Here is an 18,366-nt window from a genome sequence, read left to right on the forward strand (position 1 = left end):
ATCTGAAGTGAGGAGTGATTTGTGAAAGCTCATGCCCTGCCACAAATTTTGTTAGGTCTTTAAAGTGCTACTGGGTTCTTGCTCCTTTGTACTCACTGTGCTGTGAGATGCAACTTTTCCCCATATTATGGGCATGGGCAGATATCCTTGACCACCAAGGTGCTTACAAATGAGTAAGTATTACTTATTCTAAGGAAGCAGTTGAGTGCCATATTGTATGACTGCTTCTGTTTATTGGGCTATTTTTCACTTGGTTTTCACTAAATACACAAATAATTACTTTCATAAGAAAATTGTACTAGATTCATAATCTCTGTATTAATTTCAAATTAGAGATTGCATTTTATTCTGATAATTTGTTTGATCTTTAAACTAAACTGTGTTTGCACAACATGCAGCCCCATTGTTGTACAGCCCACAGGCCACTCATTTGAAATGGGGGAAAGGTGTTTCAATGTCTTCCTTCGTAGAAATCTTTCTCTGTATCCCTGCCCTGGGATGTGGTGAGAAGTTGCGTGGGCTGGTGGTAAGTAGATAGTTAGAAATGTCAACTCACATCCCAGGGTCCATGTGTTTGCAAGCCCTTGTGAGTGTGTTTCAGGTCAGTATGCCAGGTATCCACCCAGAGAACAAATGAGAGACAGCAGTCAGACCCACCCCATCAGTTATTTGGATTCTAATGAAGCTGGATTCTGTCATGGGGCAGGCTATTTAGCTCCAGTAAAGATTCATTTTCACCCTCAAAACTAGGTTGTGTACCCCTGGTCAGGGCAGTATGGGATTTGACAACAAATGAACTCATACAGCGTTCCTTAAATCAGAGTGACCAGGAAGTATATTTTCATACTAAAATTTGTTTATATAATTGTATGGGAATAAGTTTCTGATACCACTTATTCAAAAATGCAAATTTACTCAAGCATTTATTGTGAAATATTGTAAAGTTAATGGGCATATTTAACCAAAGCTAAAATATCAGCAGTAAAATAGTCCACCTAACCACAGAGTGACTAACCTGAAGTGCACCTCGAAGTTTCATTTATAAATTGCACATTAGGTACAGTTTACATGCTTTGTAGAGTAGGCATGCCCTTAATAAACTCTCATGCTTGAAAGATATATTGTAAGGTGGTCTTCAGTGAGGTAGAAATTTGGACTTGTGATACTCTGTTAAGTGTTCATCTTCTGCAAGAAGCTGGTCCTAGTTTGTAGATTTTAAGATATCCCTATTTAAATGCCCAGCAAATTTTAGAGGAGTAAGTTGAAATCTGCATACTACTCCAGATTAAACACAGGACACTGCAAAAATGAAATATTGTAGACTAAGCATATTGTCAAAATGAGCTTTCTAGTAGATTGTCCACATACAAAGTGGACTGGTCCCTTGGGACAGCACTATAGACCAGGGCTGGCCAACGGTAGCTCTCCAGATGTTTTTTTTGCCTACAACTCCCATCAGCCCCAGCCATTGGCCATGCTGGCTAGGGCTGATGGGAGTTGTAGGCAAAAAACATCTGGAGAGCTACTGTTGGCCACCCCTGCTATAGACTTTGTCTATATTTCTATTTTGTTAGTTCCGGCACTCAGCACTTTATCTATACATTTATTTGTATCTGTTGAGGTCTACATTGTCTTTTTACTCCAAGCTCTTAATACTGCTATCTGGTCCAATTGATTAATAGGGGATTTAATGAATCTGGGCATTAGTTTTATATGAAAAATCAATTTTTGTCTAGTGGAATATATTATTTAAATTGGACCTTTAATTGCTACTAAAATAAGTTTTTGTCTAGCTGATTAATTGGGTTGTTTAGATTAGGCTGGGTGAAAATCTATGGGAGGGGAATTAATATTAATTAGTTTGTTAGTAATAATCAGTAGTGGGATCAATTTAATTTGTTAGTCATGTTTAACGGTATTAGACAATAAGATAATTAATGAGTTTGTTAAATCAGTGGATTTTAGTGGGTGTTAGGCAAGTAGTAGGAATTTTAGTGGGAGCTATATTAAGATTAGGATTATTCTGTACATAGAAAGGGAGTGGGTCATTGGATTAGTGTAAACTGGTACATAGGGGACTTACTATTTGCTAGCAGGGCTTTTTTTGGTCAAATAACACTGTATGGGGGAGGCCATGCTAGGGTTGGGGATCTCGGTCATAATAGGGCAGGGAAGGTACAATGGTGGGCATAGGTTATGAAGATGAGGGGACCAGAGATATGGGAAATCTCAGACTCCCTCCAACCTATGTCCCGTCCTGAGGTGTGTTGATTGTGGGGCTAGGGTGAATTACCCATCTCCACTGATGTTGATTAATGCCAGGTCCATTAATAATAAGACTGCTATGCTGAGGGATTTCATCATGGAGTAGCAAGTGGACCTGCCATGTATGACGGAGACCTGGGTACGGGATGGCGAAACTGTCACCTTGAACCAGCTTACCCCGCCATGGTTTGCTGTCTTTCACCAGTCTCGGATAAATGAGGGGGGGGGGCGGAGTTGCTGTGCTCATCTGAGACTCTTTCTCTTTCAGGGTGCTTCCTGACCTGAACATTGCTGGCATAGAGTGCACTGGCCTGGTGTGGGAAGCCGAGGAGAGAGTGGTGATCCGGGTGGTGTACCAACCGCCTAGCGCACCACCAGAGAGCCTACCTGCCCTGCTGGATGCGGCGTCCACTTGGGCATTGGCCTTCCCTAGACTTTTAGTTCTGGGGGATTTCAATGTCCCATGTTGATGATGTGGCATCCTTGCAGGTCCAGGACTTGGTGTCGTCCATGAAAACACTGGCACTCAGCCAGTTTGTACTGGCTCCCACACACCGGGCCGGGTACACACTGGATTTGATCTTTGGGGCAGGGATATCAGTGGATCTGGTAGCAGCAAATGCTGTTCCATGGTCAGACCACTATGCCTTGAAAGTCCGGCTGGACCTGCAACTCCAGCCCTGTTTAGGTGGCGAGCAGATTTACACTCACTTGCGGAGCCAAATGGATCCAGAGTGGTTTCAGGAGGCCTTGTGGGATCTGATGCCCTTTGGTGGGTCGTTAGATGAGCTTGTGGAGGATTGGTATTCTCAGCTCTTCACTGCCATTGACGACATCACCCCCTGGCGCCCTCTTCGCTGTCATACCAAGGCAGCTCCCTGGTACTCCTTGGACATGCTAAGGATGCAACGACAGCTTAGATGGTTCGAGCGAGTGTGATGGCGTGCTCATGATGAAGAGTCCAGAACTTCTTATAGAATGCTTATGAAAGTCTATGAGAAGGCTAAGTCCGCTAAGAAAAATTTCTACGTGGCCTCCATAGAGTCTGCGAAGTCGTGCCCAGCCCAATTATTTAGAGTGATTTGATCTCTGACAACCTCACCATTGAGCAACCAAAAAGATAGGGAATTGGATATTGGCTCTGAGGCTTTTGCGACATATTTTGCAGATAAAATCTTGACTCTCCACCAGGACCTCCCAGCCACGGTTGATACAGTATCAGGGGTGACCAACGGTAGCTCTCCAGATGTTTTTTGCCTACAACTCCAGTCAGCCCCAACCATTGGAGTTGTAGGCAAAAAACATCTGGAGAGCTACCGTTGGCCACCCCTGCAGTATATGACCTGGAAGCCTCTTGGCCATCACATGGTCCAATCTTGGATTTTTCAGGAAACTCACATTGGAGGATGTAGACAGTATCCTGGCTGCAGTGAAGCCGACTACCTGCCCCCTGGAGCCCTGCCCATCCTGGCTTGTGAAAGCTTGCCAGAATGGTATCAGGGATTCTCTAGGTGATATTGTTAACCTGTCCCTGTCAAACGGGACATTCCCAGAGAAATTAAAGGAGGCAGTAATTTGGCAGCTTTTGAAGAAACTGTCGCTGGACCCTACTGTTCTAGCTAACTACCTCCCAGTTTCGAAAATTATCGTTCCTGGGAAAGATAGTCAAGAAAGCAGTGGCAGAGCAGCTGCAGGTCTTCCTGGATGAAACATCTGCCCTAGACCCATTCCAATCTGGTTTAGCTTCGGGACGAAGATGGTATTAGTTGCCCTCACAGATGACCTAAGACAGCATGTGGACCAAGGCGGGTTGTGCTGCTGATTCTTCTCGACCTGTCAGCAGCATTTGACATGGTCGACTATGACCTACTGACCCACCGCCTTGCTGTCACCGGAATACGGGGAGAAGCCTTGCAATGGTTCTCCTCTTTCCTCCGGGGATGGGGACAAAGGGTGATGCTGGGCGTGCAGACCTCCCTGTGGCACCCACTTATATGTGGAGTACAGCAGGAAGCTATCCTTTCGCCCATATTATTTAACATTTATATGCACCCCCTTTCCCAGATTGCCCGAGTTTTTGGACTGGATTGTCACCAATATGCTGATGACACTCAGCTCTATCTGTTGATGGATGGCAAACCGTCTTCCGCCCCTGATCATCTGGCCAAGGCACTAGGAGCCGTGGTGGGATGGCTACAGTAGAGCTGACTGAAGTTAAATCCAACCAAGACGGAGGTCCTGTGCCTGAATCGACGGGGGGGGGGGGGTAGGTTCGTGCACCCAACTCCCAGCCTTGGATAGCACTGTTTTAGTGCTGACCCAACAGGTGAAGAGAGTGGGAGTGATCCTGGATGCTTCACTTTCTATGGAGGCCCAGGTCACAGTGGCTGCTGGGTCTGCCTTCTACCATCTATAGCAGATCAGGCAGTTAGCACCATATCTATCCCCCCAAGACCTGCAATGGTCACTTCCAGGCTAGATTACTGTAACTTGCTCTACACTGGTTTGCCCTTGAAACTGATCCAGAAACTGCAGTGGGTGCAGAATGTGGCAGCTCGCCTGCTGACTGCATCACCTGTTCGGGTGAGCATTTGGCCGGTGCTCTGCGGCCTGCCCTGGCTGCCTATAGAGTACTGGATCTGTTTCACGGTGTTAGTTTTGACTTTTAAAGCCTTACGTGTCTTGGGACCAACATACCTGTGGGACTGTCTTCCCGTATATGCCCCAGAGGTCATTTTGTTCAGCCTCTCAAGACAGGATGACCGTCCCCGGCCCAAAAGTTGCCCATCTTGCCTCTACCAGGGCCAAGTACTTTTCAGTCCTGGCCCCAACCTGGTGGAATCAGCTCCCTATAGAGATCCAGGCCCTACCTGACTTGCTAGCCTTTCATAGGGCCTGTAAAATGGAGCTGTTCTACCAGGTTTTCGGGTGAGGCAGCAGGCATCTATCCATTAGATCGGTTGGCCTCCCCTACTGTACTACTCTACTGTGCTGCACTGTCCTGCTATGCCAACTTATTATATCATTCTGCTGGATCATCCTGATGTACTTGATACTGTAATTGATTTTATTGTTATGCTATTGTGATTTTATTGTAATTTTATTATTTATGATGTACTCCACTCTGAGCCCCTATAGGAGAATGGGCGGAATGTAAGTAAACAAATGATGATGATGATGATGTCTTGGGTACACAAGATGTCATGGAAAAAACATAGTTTGCAAACAGGAACAAAACTTTTGGAATATGGGGGTAGACTTACATACTTTCCAGTCTACAGCTGGTATCAACTTCACTTTGATGATGAGGATGAAGAAGAGTTGGTTTCAATACCCCACTTTTCTTTACCTTGATGGGTCCCAAAGTGGCTTTCAATCACTTTCCCTTTCTTTCCCTGCAACAAACACCTTGTGAAGTGTAGGTGGGGCTGAGAGAATTCTGAGAGAACTGTGACTGGCCCAAGGTCACCCAGCACCAGCAGGGGTCATGTGGAGGAGTGGTGAATCAAACCCTGTTCTCCAGATTAGAGGCTGCTGCTCTTAATCACTACACCAGATTTAGTGAGGACTATAATGAAGATTTTTTTAATCCGAGTATTATGATTCATTTTTCTCAATGAGAATATTTGAAATGGTTAGTGTATTAACCTTTCCTATGGTCTATGCAGTCCAGTGGTGTCTGTTGTGATTGGCAGTGGCTCTCAAAAGAGTAGGTCTTTTACATTATGGTATCTGAGCTACTTAACTGGAGATGATAGACCCTGGGAATTTGTGCGCACAAACACTCTCTCTGAGCTATGACCCTTTCCCTCAGGCTTGCCATCTATTCTTGTTATGCGAAGATGGGGCTGGTGAAAGTTGCAAACTGTTTAATATGTCAGGCTGAACTTTGGTTGTGTTGTTATGTGTATTGTATTTGAGGCAATTTCTAAACTTGTGTAAAATTAATTCCATAGAAACATGTCTGTGGCAAGCAGCTGATGGTGCTGACAAGAGTTCATAGCCAGAGATCCTATTAATGTATACGGATATAAAAGATTCCATTGCACTTATCTACACTTGTAGATATTTGCACTGGTGTCTGTTGTACATGCTTCTTTCTGTTGTGCAGTGTGCTATGCATGTATGGTTGCTATATTTGAAATCAGTCTACTTTTTAGTGATGTACAGTTGCAATGTTACAGTGCTTAACATCTATGACTAACATGTTTTAAACATTTAAAAAATGTTGCTTAGCTTCTGTTATTAATGTGATTGGATGTTTGCTGTGTGTTCTGTAATGGTGGAGTATTTGAGATGAAGAAGTGACTAGCAGTTTACATTACATGGATTTATTTACTGTTTTTACAAATTAATTTTATCAGGTTGTGGCAAGAATGCATTCGTTGTATGCTTACCCTTACCCCATTCATTGTATGTGTACATTGTATGCAAATTATTTGAAATTTGAATAACTTTCCTTAGTTGTTTCTACCTTCACAGCTTTTATTCTGGACAGAGTCCTATGTAGAGAATACAAAATTCTTCTTGAGAAAGAAAATAGAAATCTCTTTAAATACAGGAAATAGTTTTGTATGAGCCCAGAGGTTTCCTGAAGAGGGAAGGTCTCATTGGATTATAGTGTATGTGTACTCAGTGGGGAAAAATAGGACTTAAAACACTTATGCACTTAAGAAGAACACTTGAGGAGATGCTTTCCATCTAAGGAAATCTGGCCACCATAAGACTATAAGTCCATAAGACTATAGCTCTAAAAACATTTTGTTGGAATTAAGCCCCATTGAATAGACCTTGATAGGATTCTGAGTATATCTGGATAGAATTGCTCTTTAACAGTGACATCCTAAGGCAGGTCCGTTCAGAATCCTACTGAAGTCTACTCAGTGAGGCTTACTTCCAGGAAAGTGTTCCGAAGATTGCACTGTAAGTGTACTAACTAGGAATTACGTCATACTTAGTTCATCAGGACTTATTTCTCAGTAAATATATATAAGATTGAACCGAAAGTCTGCGATATAGAATGGTTGATGTAGAAGTACTTTTCAGTTACTATAATGAATGTTGGCAGTGGGAATCTCATTCTTGCCTTCTTTTGGCTCTTGTTCCAGGATGTTATAGCAGAACCAATTACTTTGCGATGCAGAAAACTCAGTAACCCTGACATTTTTTCATCAACTGGGAAAAGTAAGCTTCATCGTCAAATGAGTCAAGATGATTGCAAGCTGCGAAGGGGTAGTTTAGCCAGTTCTTTGACAGGTAATTTGTTCTATTCCATTTTTGTCCAGTCTGGTGAAACTCACTGGATGTGTGTGTGTGCTAAGTGCCATCAAGTTGCTTTGAATTTATGGGGACCCTATGAACTAATGGCCTCCAAAATGTCATATTGTTAACTGTCTTGTTCAGGCTTTGCAAACTGAGAGCCTTAGCTTCCTTGGTTGAGTCAGTCCATCTCATGCTGGCTCTTCCTTTTATCCTGATGCCTTCATATTTTCCTAGCATTATTGTATTATCCAGTGAGCTTGCCAGCCTCCAGGTGAGGCTTGGAGATCTCTGGCTTTTACAACTGATCTCCAGCTGGCAGAGATAAGTTCCCCTGAGAAAAGAGTTGCTGTGAAGGGCGGACTTTACGGCTTTGTATTATGTTGAGGCCCCTCCCCAAACTCCACACTCTCCTGAATCCAGCTCCAAAGTCTCCAGGCATTTTCCAAGACAGACCTGGCAACTCTACTAGTGACTCTTGCCTTCTCATAATGTGACCAAATTATGATAGCCTCAGTTTAGTCATTTTAGCTTCCAGGGGGAGTTCAGGATTGATTTGATGTAGAACCGACTTATTATTTGGTAGCAATCCATGGGATCTGTAAAACTCTCCTCTAACACGAGATTTCAGATGAATCAACTTTTCTATTGTTAGCTGTCTTCATTGTCCAGCTTTCACACCAGAGCATAGTAATGGGAAATACTGTGGTATGAACTCTCTTTTTCTTGGTCACTAGTGATATGTCCTTACACTTCAAGATCTTATCAGCCCCTTCATGGCTGCCTCTCCCAGTCTCAGTCTCCTCAAAAGGTTTCTAAAATATTTTGCTACCACATGATAACAGGGCTACCCCTATGCAAGATCTGGGCTACCCACCTTGATCTGTCTGTTAGATATTTAAGTTCTGTATGAAAGGAAAGGTCCCCTGTGCAAGCACCAGTCCAAACTCAGGTCGTGAGCAGAGCTTAGGACTGCAGAACTGCAGCTTTAACACTCTGCGTCACGGGGCTCTTCAAGTACTGTATAGGGATCCATTAATAACCCCTTACCTATCCCAGATGAACTCTTTCTCTCAGGGGCCTTGGGCTAGGGGGCTTAATTTGAAATAGATAAAGGGTTCCTTCCTTAAAACTTATATTTCTTAAATATTTGTTACTATTTATTTATTTAACTTATATTCTGCCCTTTCCCACAAATGGGCTCAGGGTAGAGTATAACAGTGGCCCCCAAGCTTTTTGGCACCAGGGACAGGCCCCAGGGCTGGCAAGGTGGGGGCACAGAATTGGCCTCCCCTCCTCCCACCCCAGGCAAATCTCTGTTTGCCTCCCCAGCCTCCTCCTCCCTCCGTTTTCATAATTTTAAGGCCCAGGAAGGGGTGGTGAAGTGCCTCCTGGGCTCTTTAAAGGTCGACCCCCCCACCGACCGATCAGCAGGGAACACCATGCCGAAGACGGGACTCCTATGCCCCTCTGGTGCGCTCATGATCAGCACTGGGGGCAGCAGTGGTGAGCGACCTGCTGAAAAAGTGGCGCTGCCCTTGCCTCCTCCCCACTTCCTTTCTGGGCATGGGAAGGGGCTTAATTTCCAGTGGGAGGTGACATCCAATGGGATGTCATAACAACTCTACACCAGCACGGCAGCACGCAGCAAGGGAGGCCAGTTTAGATGTGTCAATTATGGCTGCTATATGTGGTCAGTTTATGGCTACTATATAAATACCTTCTTCAAAGTGTTCCTTTGAAAGTTATTCATGTTAGCCCTGTAATTGAATTGACAAGGAAATTTTTTTTCTGTTTAAAGGAAAGCAGTTACTTCCTTTATCTGCTAGTATGCACAGTGGAGTGGGGCAGTCATCATGGCAATCTTCTGGAGAGTCTTCAAATTTGGTCCGCATGCGAAACCAGTCATTGGGACAGTCTGCTCCTTCTCTAACAGCTGGTTTGGTAAGTTTAAATGTATTTTATAACTTTATGCCAAAATAATTTTGCTTTTAAAACTTCCTTCTAGATTTCACATGCTATTTTAATATTTTGGATATTTTCATTTTTTCCCCAGATCGCATTTCATGTACTGTGTAGTTTTCATTTTATTTCCCTTAAATTCTTTTATAAAACAAAAATCCTCACACCTAAGGGTACCCCCCCACTGCCAAAGAGGGAGAGAAGATAATAGTTGGAAATCTAACAGTGCTATTCTAAGGAGCAGTGCACAGAAGCCTCAGTTATATTCAGTAGGGCTTACTCCAGGAAAGTGTTCTTAGTATTGATTGCATTATAAGAATGGTATGGTAAAGCTGAACCCTTGATGGAAACTTCTTCCAAGGCAAAAGGCAGCTCCTTTTCAAGGGTTGAGCAACCAGGTGGTGGGGCTGAGTAGGTGAAAGCCTTGATAGAAAGTTGGTTGGAAAAGAAAACTGGTTCAGCTTAAATAATCTAAATGGTGCTCTTACAATACTGCTATGTAAATATCTACCTTCCAAACTGCAGGGTATACACTCCCCTTATGGAGAGTGTGGGATCTCTGGAGAAAGTGGTGCAGTGTTCTAGTAAAGAATAAAATCTTAAAGTAGATTAAGCCTTTAGCCTCCCTTATAACTGATTGAATGCCTATTTCACAGGACACTTACTAAACCTCCATGAATTTGTGGGATCCTTCTTCCTCACTGTCACATCTCAGTCGCATTTGGGAGTTCAGGAATAGCTGCTGCTTTAAATTGTTTAAAATACCATTGTGTGTTTCCTCTCACAATTAACACTGTATAAGTAATTTTAAATAAAGAAAAAAAATCTATAAAATGAGAATAGGCACAAGGAATCAATTTTAATAGGGCGGGAATATAGTGGAGGGAGAGAGGATATGCAGACATAGGAAGGCATTTATTGTAACATTTCTTTTATATGGGGTTTTATGAAGGAATTGATAATATTCCTCTTATAATTAGTGTATTTAATTCACAGATCATTGACTGCAAGAATATTTGTGTGGTTGATTTTGAAGCGGGGGTAGGGAGTATCAGAAAGTTGAACAAATTTAATCTTTCGGTGTTTTGATGTAATAATGCAACAAGTAGAATAGTGCTGGCTCATATTGCTCTTTCCAGTTATTCCAGTATATAGGGATAAGCTGCCCCACACCTCCTACTTTAGACTTTCAAAAGAGCCGCTCCAGCAGTCAAGCAGGCAGGATGCACTCTCCTTTTTAATTTGTGACAGTGAAAGCTCTACAAGGCCTCGGCTTTCTACTCTCCAGGTTCATTCCGGGATGCACCTACATTCGGGTCAGTGATTTCAGACACTGCTTGAGATATAAATAAAATTTATTAACTTAAAGAGTGTTGCAAAGCATAAATCACTCAGTCACAGGCAAAAAGACATAAAACAAATGTCACTATTGCTATCTAAAATCTTCCTGTCTGAAAACTTTAGACTTTACTACCTTCAAGCATTCTTCAGTTATCCATCTTACCCATCCAATAGAATACTGGCCCTCTTTGTGCTTACCTGTTATAGCTGAAAAAAGGTAAAGAGTTGCCATGCTGTGCACATTAAGAAACTATCTTTTCTAGCAATTGGTGTATTACCAGGCAACTCAATAGCCAGTCAGGGCCATCCAGTTAATAAGTGTCTATTGTGAGAAAACTAGAGCGATGGGATAGAGACACTCTGTAAAACAGTCTCCCAAGGTCGAATCTCCAAGGAACAGAAACTGCTCTGCTGGTGTTACTAATCTGCAGATTGTGCACTTCTAGATAGGCCAGAATCTCAACAACAGAGTTCTGAAGGAAGGTACAGCTACCACACCAGAATCAGGAGCCTAAATTAACAACTTGCTTATACAGTAATTCTAAAATAACTAATTTGGACAGGAGTGTGGTACCTGTATTTATAAGTCTTTGCACTGTATTATGTAACATGGCAGTTGTAGGGGAAATATTTTAAAGGGATTAAGATTAGAAAGCAGTGGTCAGGGATAGACTGGTCAGGGATAGACTTTTCCCTTGGTCTGCAGATCTCCTTGATGCTATCCACCGACAGGAGCTGGTTATTATGAGTATGGTTACTGCAGTTGACTAAACAGACTTAGGAGATGAGTTGCTTTACAATTGATTTGAGTCTTTTGTTTGAAACACGAGGGTGCTGAATGTCATAGGTATCGGTTACAGGAAAAGCATGCACACTGACTCCTTGGTGAAGTTTAGTCAATCACAGACAATCAGGTTTCTAAATTGTCTAATTGGGATTTCAGATTTCTATGACTAGCTTTGCAGAGGAGATTTGTTTTCAGATTCATATATATACATACTTTTTTATTTTTAAGACACTTATTAGTTACCTTTCTACCTTATGGAACTCAAGATGGCTTACAATGTAAAAAAAACAATAACCCAAAAGTACATTAAAACTTCAGTTTCAAGAGAAAAATTACATTAATCAAATTGTTAAACTTACCAAGCACTGCCTTACCATTGCTATAGATTTTTCGGCAACCAAGTAAATTAGATTGATGTCACAGTAAATTGTATTGCAGTCTGACTTGGACCTAAGATGAATATTGCTGGTCGCTTTTCAGATTTTTAAAACTGTTACTAGTATATGGAAATTAATTTAGGTAGTATATATCAAATGATAGAATTCCTCAGAATAATTCTGGTTTCTTCTCAGGTGGCATAATCAAAATTATATTACTCAGTGCTTTGAGAATACAGTTTTTGTCTTGTGCCAGCCATTGTAAATCTTAGAAATCTAGTGTTGTGTATACATTTAAGGTGGCTCTGCTTTATATTCTCCACAAGTAGTTATGTGCTTTATGCTCTGGAGCCATCTACTGGGCACAAGTGTTTGTCACATTAAATCTTGGTTAGGGAACTCAATAACACAAAATTGTTATAGGGAAACTGGTGGGGAGGTAAGTCTGCATATAGATTGAGATGCATAACTTCGTATAGAAAATGTGTGTAGCTTGCATCATGTTCTAATGTGAGTTTTTGTTTGTTCCACTTAAGTTTTTTTCTTATGAAGGGTTGTGATTCTCTCAAGGCTTCATCAACTTTTTTCTGTTTAAATTACAATTATTTGCCTATTAATATCGGCCTAGACACCTTGCTCTCAGGGAAAGCTGAAACTGACTATTTAACAATCCTGAAACACAGCTACTTCAGAATCCCATTTCAGGACTTTGTTCTACCTTCCCTTTTTAAGGCATTGCATCTAACAGTTGAAGGGAAGTTATAATGCTACTTTACAAAAAATAAAATAATTAAGTTTGCAGTTTTGGGAGGAGGGAGCCTGGGTGAACCAGAAATATATACAGTGAGGACCAAAAGCAGAGTGAAATGGAGTCTAATGTGTACATCTGTAGACCCAGCCTAAATGCGTGTGGATATTGGGTGTTTCAAATTAAAACTTGGTTAGCAGTGGTTTGGTGTCCGCTGGCAGGACCCTGGAAGACCCTTACCTCAGTTATTGGAGTGGGTGGATTAATTCATACCTGGCCTCCCTCTCTTCTGACTGCCACTGTCCTCTCCCCTGTAATTTAGGGATCATCCTTGCTCTTCTTCCTCAGAGCTTCCTTGGTCCACATCTTAAGGAGTTCTCTGGGGGACGGATGTCCAGTGGGGTGCCCATTTCTTTTGCCCTGCCCTTCCACCTATTCCCAAAGTGTCTGGCTTCCAGCCCTCCTTCCTCCACCCCTCCTGGAGGTGGGTCCTGGCCCAGGCTGATCATGTTTGGGCTTCTTGTTGTTAGGCCAGGCCCCCTTCCTCTCTCCAGGTGCTGCCAGGGCTCCTGCCTCAAAGCTACCAGTTTCCAGGGGCCTGTTCTGCCTTCCTAGCTGTCTTCTAGGGAGCCAGCTGCTCTTATGCTGGGCTACTCTGAATTGGGCAGCTTCTGGCAGGTTGGGTGGCTGCCATGCCAGGCTTGCTTTTATCACAGCTGCTGCCACTGCTGCATCCTCCAGTAGTCCAGCTGTGACTGCTTCCTTCCAGTGCATCTCTATTGGTATCTCCTGCTGCCGCCACTACAGCTGCTGGGCTTGAGGTGATAGGGTGTGTCACACAACCAGGCCTAGCAGGGCCTTCTACTGGCTGCCACCACTCTGGTAAGGGTCTGTATGAAGGGCCCAGAGCTCCCAACCACCCTTGTCTTCCTTATTAAGAAATACCTCTTAACTGTGACCAAGGAGATGTGAGGATCCAAGGAATATAACAACAGCAGTTTATTTACAGTGCTCAAATAATAAGTGGGTAAAACAGTGAAATATATATACAGTAAAGGTTGGTGCAAATAAACAAAAAGCCCTGATGTGTTTATCTTTACAGTCCCTACTCTAATAACCAACACTTACCCCCTTGGGTAAGAGATATTTCCCTTGCTGCAAGCTCTCTAGGCTACAGCCTGCCTCCAGCTTAGCCTTCCAGCCTGCCTGGGCTTGGCCCTTTTTATGTTCTCCTCCCAGGCCCCACTCCTCTCTGAGTCAGTTTCCCTCCAAAACTCTGCCACCCAATCAGGGGGACAGGAGGGATCCTGGGAAATGTAGGAGTTTCCCAGTAACTCCTAGGCAGGCTTCCCTGGGGCCTGCAGGTCTCACTAGGCCCAGGATCATGACAGGGTGGGTTTGGCTTTGCTATCAGTGGTGAGTTCAGGGTTGTAGACACCAATCTAAGATACTTGAGTGGCATCTTGAAAGATTCCCCCCTCTTCAAAATCTAGGTGTAGACCAACAAGCTCATTAATTAAAGTATTAAGAAACTCAATTTCTCACCAAGGAATCACATTGCATAGGTTTTTAAAAAATAAAAATAGGTATTGTGCAGGATAATACACCTCATTGTTTAATTTTAATGAATTGTGTGTTTAATGAATTGTGTGTTGGGAATAGGTGGAAGAACAGGGTAAAAGAAATGGGCCTCCCACTGGAAGCCCCACTAGCCTTGGTTGCAGGAAGTTGTGTCTTTTGTAAGTGCAAGCTTTTGGACATCTTTCCCCTTTCCTGTTACTTTTAGTAGTTGTGGGGAATTCCTGTTCAGTTGACGCTTCATGACATCATGTTTCCTAACAATCAGGCCCAGTTCACCTTATCCAAATTAATATACAAAATAATAACAATCAGACCAGGTTCAGGGTATCCAAATTAATAATCCAAACTGTTTATGTTCTGCTGCACCTCACTTTCATTGTGTTGTAATAGAGATTTCCCATGCTCCCGTCTGTGTCCTGGCAGAAAGAACTTCTTAGAGAGAGGACTTGCGACCAACTTCTAATACAAGCCAATATTGCTAGATATGGGGATGAAAAGGTTTACTGAGTCTTGTGTTTAAAACATTTTCTTTCCAAGAAGATGGATTTCTTCTTTGGGAATGATCCCATGAGAGTTGAGTATGCTTGGTGTAGACTGCAATTCTAAGAACAGTTACCTGGGAGTAATCCCCATTGAGTAAAATGGGACTTGATTCTGAGTAGCCCTACCTAGGAATGCTTCTTATAGGACATTTAAGGTAGTTTTCCACATCATGTGAAATATTTTTGACAAGCACACAATGGCTTACCTTATTATTGTTTGGGTAGACTTACCATGAATGTAGCTGTTTGATGGAAAGCCTCTCCTCTTGTCTACAGACCCACTGTGGTTACGAGAAAAGATGTCTGACTGATTGTAAGGACATACTCTATAGCCTTCCTTTTTCTGATGACATGTAAAGTTTGGGTTCCTGCAAGGAAGATTGCTTCTTTTTCACATAGCATATGCTCCATACCTGTTAGTGTTGTACTGATGAATAGCAGACAGGAAAGGGTGCAGTTGTTGGGTCTCAAAAAAAGTTGGTAGATAAATGGTAGATTTTGTTGCCTTGATTTACAACACAGGGCTAGTGTTGACATTTCTATTCACTTAACTGTGGTTAAAGAAGTTGGTTGTGTGATCACATGATTGTTTCTCATATCCATTCTGCTCTCATATCATGTGCAAATTCTCCTTACTCTTCTCTCAGCCTTAAATAGGGTTATGGATTATCACAGTACTGATCTTAACCATGGTTGCCAATCCTTATTCAAGTATTTTTTTAGGATTAAGCATGCATAAGACATTAGCATTTAGCAGGTTATGGAGCATAGGTCTGGAGAAGTAAGCCTACTTTAACAGTGAAAAGGCTGTCATGGAAGTAGAATCGGTTCCCATGTTATGCATGAGCCTTGCATGGCAAATGCCAAGAAAGAATGTTTAGGTGATTGACACTGCAAGTTTTCACTTAGATTAAAAAATATGGTGTCTATGAATTAATTGCATTTTTTCTTTAAAATGTTGGTCTTATATATGATTGGACAACTGTAGTAGAATGTATTCTTGCTAGCTTCTATATAATTGAGATATTCTGAAAGTGCCAAGTTCTGACTTTGTTTAGTTAGCTACAGCTTTTACAAATAGTTGTGGAGGGAACTGGTGTGAAGAAAGTGACAATATATCCTCTCTCATCTTAATTAAAATGTTAAACCCCTATCATTTGATAGCCACTCCTCCAAAAACATGACCAAGTTCTAATTTCAATTTATTTTTTTTAGCTAATTAATATTAATTTATATTTATAGTCTGCCTTTCTCAGTGGAACTCAAGGCGGATTACACAGTATAAGTCAGCACAGTCAACAGAACGGGACATCCAGTAAGCAGTGTAATAGGATTAGTATTGCAGAAATCTTGAGACAAAGCATTAATATTAGTGTCACATGTTAAATGATGCAGAAATAACGTAGTAGGATAATACAGCAGTAGGTAGTATGAACTATACACAGAGGCATAGTTCAGGTCTTCCTCCATTCTTCAAAACATCTTTCTGAACCATTCTGTTATAGTGTAGCCCAGGGGTGTCAAACTCATTTGTTAGGAGGGCTGGATCTGACATTGTAACTTAGTTATAATTGACTGTGAAGCTCTCAGCACCTAAACTAAAAACAGGGTAAGAGACAAGAGGTGATAAAATAACAGTTTGAGGCAGTCTTCTAAAACATTTTCTGAAATTCTGCTTTCTGCTAAGTCACAATTTCACCTTTGACAGAAGTACAACTGAGCCAAATTGGCTGCTCTTTCATCAGCATTCATGGTTCTTTGAAGTGCAATGGTTATAGAAGTGTGATTGAGTACAAAAATATAATTATGTGCAGTGGCACATTACACCCAGAATGTGGCAGCATCTGATACCTTCAATGTCTCTGAAGCTAATAATAATTTATATTAAGCATCCCCCTGCACACAAATGCACAATGCTTATAAAATGTTAAGATTTAGTAAAAGAGTTTGTTGGTCCATAAGCCATTTTATTGAGTTCCCCACATTGCCCTACTTTGTTGCTGAACTGTTAAAATCTTTCACAAACAGTGCAGTTACCAGTTTGAATAGGTTCCTTCAGTTTCTGGAGATTTTTGTTGTTCAGTCGCATAGTCAAGTCCGACTCTTTGCAACCCCATGGACAAAGTCATGCCAGGCCCTCCTGTCTTGCACCATCCTCCGAAGTCTGCTCAAATCCATGTTTGTTACATCAGTAATGCTGTCCAGCCATCTCATCTTTTGCTGTCCCCTTCTTTTTTTGCCGTCTCTCTTTCCCAGCATCACGATCTTCTCCAGTGAGTGCTCCTTTCTCATTTGGTAGCCAAAGTATTTGAGTTTCAGCTTCAGCATCTGACCTTCCAGGGAGCAGTCAGGGTTCATTTCCCTTAGGACTGACTGATTTGATCTTCTTGCAGTCCAAGGGACTCTCAAGATTCTTCTCCAGCACCACATCTCAAAAGCATCTATTCTTCTGCTCTCGGCCTTCCTTATGGTCCAGCTCTCACAGCCATACATTGCTACTGGGAATACCATCGCTTTGACTATACGGACTTTTGTCGGCAGGGTGATGTCTCTACTTTTTACTTTTGCTGTGAAGACTGGAGATACTCAGCAGCTAATGACAAATTTCCATAATGAACACAGAAGCGGGATACTTCTGTATATTTTGAAGTGTGTCAATTTAGGATTGTGCTTTCAAATGTAAATGCATGGAGCTTGCCTTTTGATAATTGGTAGTCATTGGCTGCCAGCTGGAATGATAGCAGTTCTCATTATCTTCAGATGCTTTGTGTTGGTTTTGTGCGTGTTTTGTCAGCTTAATTCAAATTTACATAACTACCTTTATATACTTCCTTTAATTCTTTCACTGTTCTTTCTTACATTTTAGCTCCTTTGGAGAAGAACAAAAAGATATAGAGAGGCTGTCTTGCTGCAGCAGCCATTTTATTAAACTCTAAATTCCTTAATTTCTTAATCAGCCTTATTCAGTCATATATATCTTCCATTCTAACTACCTTTATGAACTTCCTTTAATTCCTTTCACTGTTCTTTCTTTTTTTCCTTCCACTCTAACTCCTTTGGGAAGGAACAACAAGTTTTATATATAAAGGCTGTTGTCTACTGCAACAGCCATTGTAAGAGTTCTTTTGCTTACTGAGCGAGCTCCCTTTGACTGCTCATATTATGGGCAGATCAAGAAGGAGAAAGTGAGGGCATTCTGCTGAGGAGTGGGGCACTCCCCCTCATTGCTGGTGCCAGTGGAATTGCGCATGTCCCATAGTGGGTATACCTTGGCATCCCCAACATGATTGCCTAAATCTGATGGTGATGGAAAGCACACAAAAAACACTGCTTGCTATTCTGACTCTGGAGCCTGTGGCTACAACAGGCTAAGAGCAAGAAGCTCTATAGACCTAGAGGATGTGCTAGATTTTCAACATTACAGTGATGAATGCAAACCCAGATGTTTCTCCCCAAATTCATCTCTCATTAAGTCCAGAAGGCTGTGAAGCAGTTCCCCCTCCT

General features: G+C 42.1%; 1 protein-coding gene across 5 annotated transcripts in view; it reads left to right on the top strand.

Annotated features, from left to right (window-relative positions):
• MAST2 (microtubule associated serine/threonine kinase 2) overlaps positions 1-18,366 on the top strand; it is a 424,890-nt gene that overhangs the window by 5,994 nt on the left and 400,530 nt on the right. For 4 of the 5 annotated variants that reach the window (XM_060231742.1, XM_060231744.1, XM_060231743.1 and 1 more), the window contains exons 2-3: positions 7,374-7,521; positions 9,326-9,468. In XM_060231742.1, the coding sequence (XP_060087725.1) occupies positions 7,374-7,521; positions 9,326-9,468 (291 nt within the window). Of the gene's footprint in view, positions 1-7,373; positions 7,522-9,325; positions 9,469-18,366 lie in introns of those variants that run through there. The other variant, XM_060231749.1, reaches the window with a different exon arrangement.

The sequence above is a fragment of the Heteronotia binoei genome, chromosome 2 (assembly GCF_032191835.1).
Source record: "Heteronotia binoei isolate CCM8104 ecotype False Entrance Well chromosome 2, APGP_CSIRO_Hbin_v1, whole genome shotgun sequence".
In the NCBI taxonomy this organism is placed as follows: Eukaryota; Metazoa; Chordata; class Lepidosauria; order Squamata; family Gekkonidae; genus Heteronotia; species Heteronotia binoei.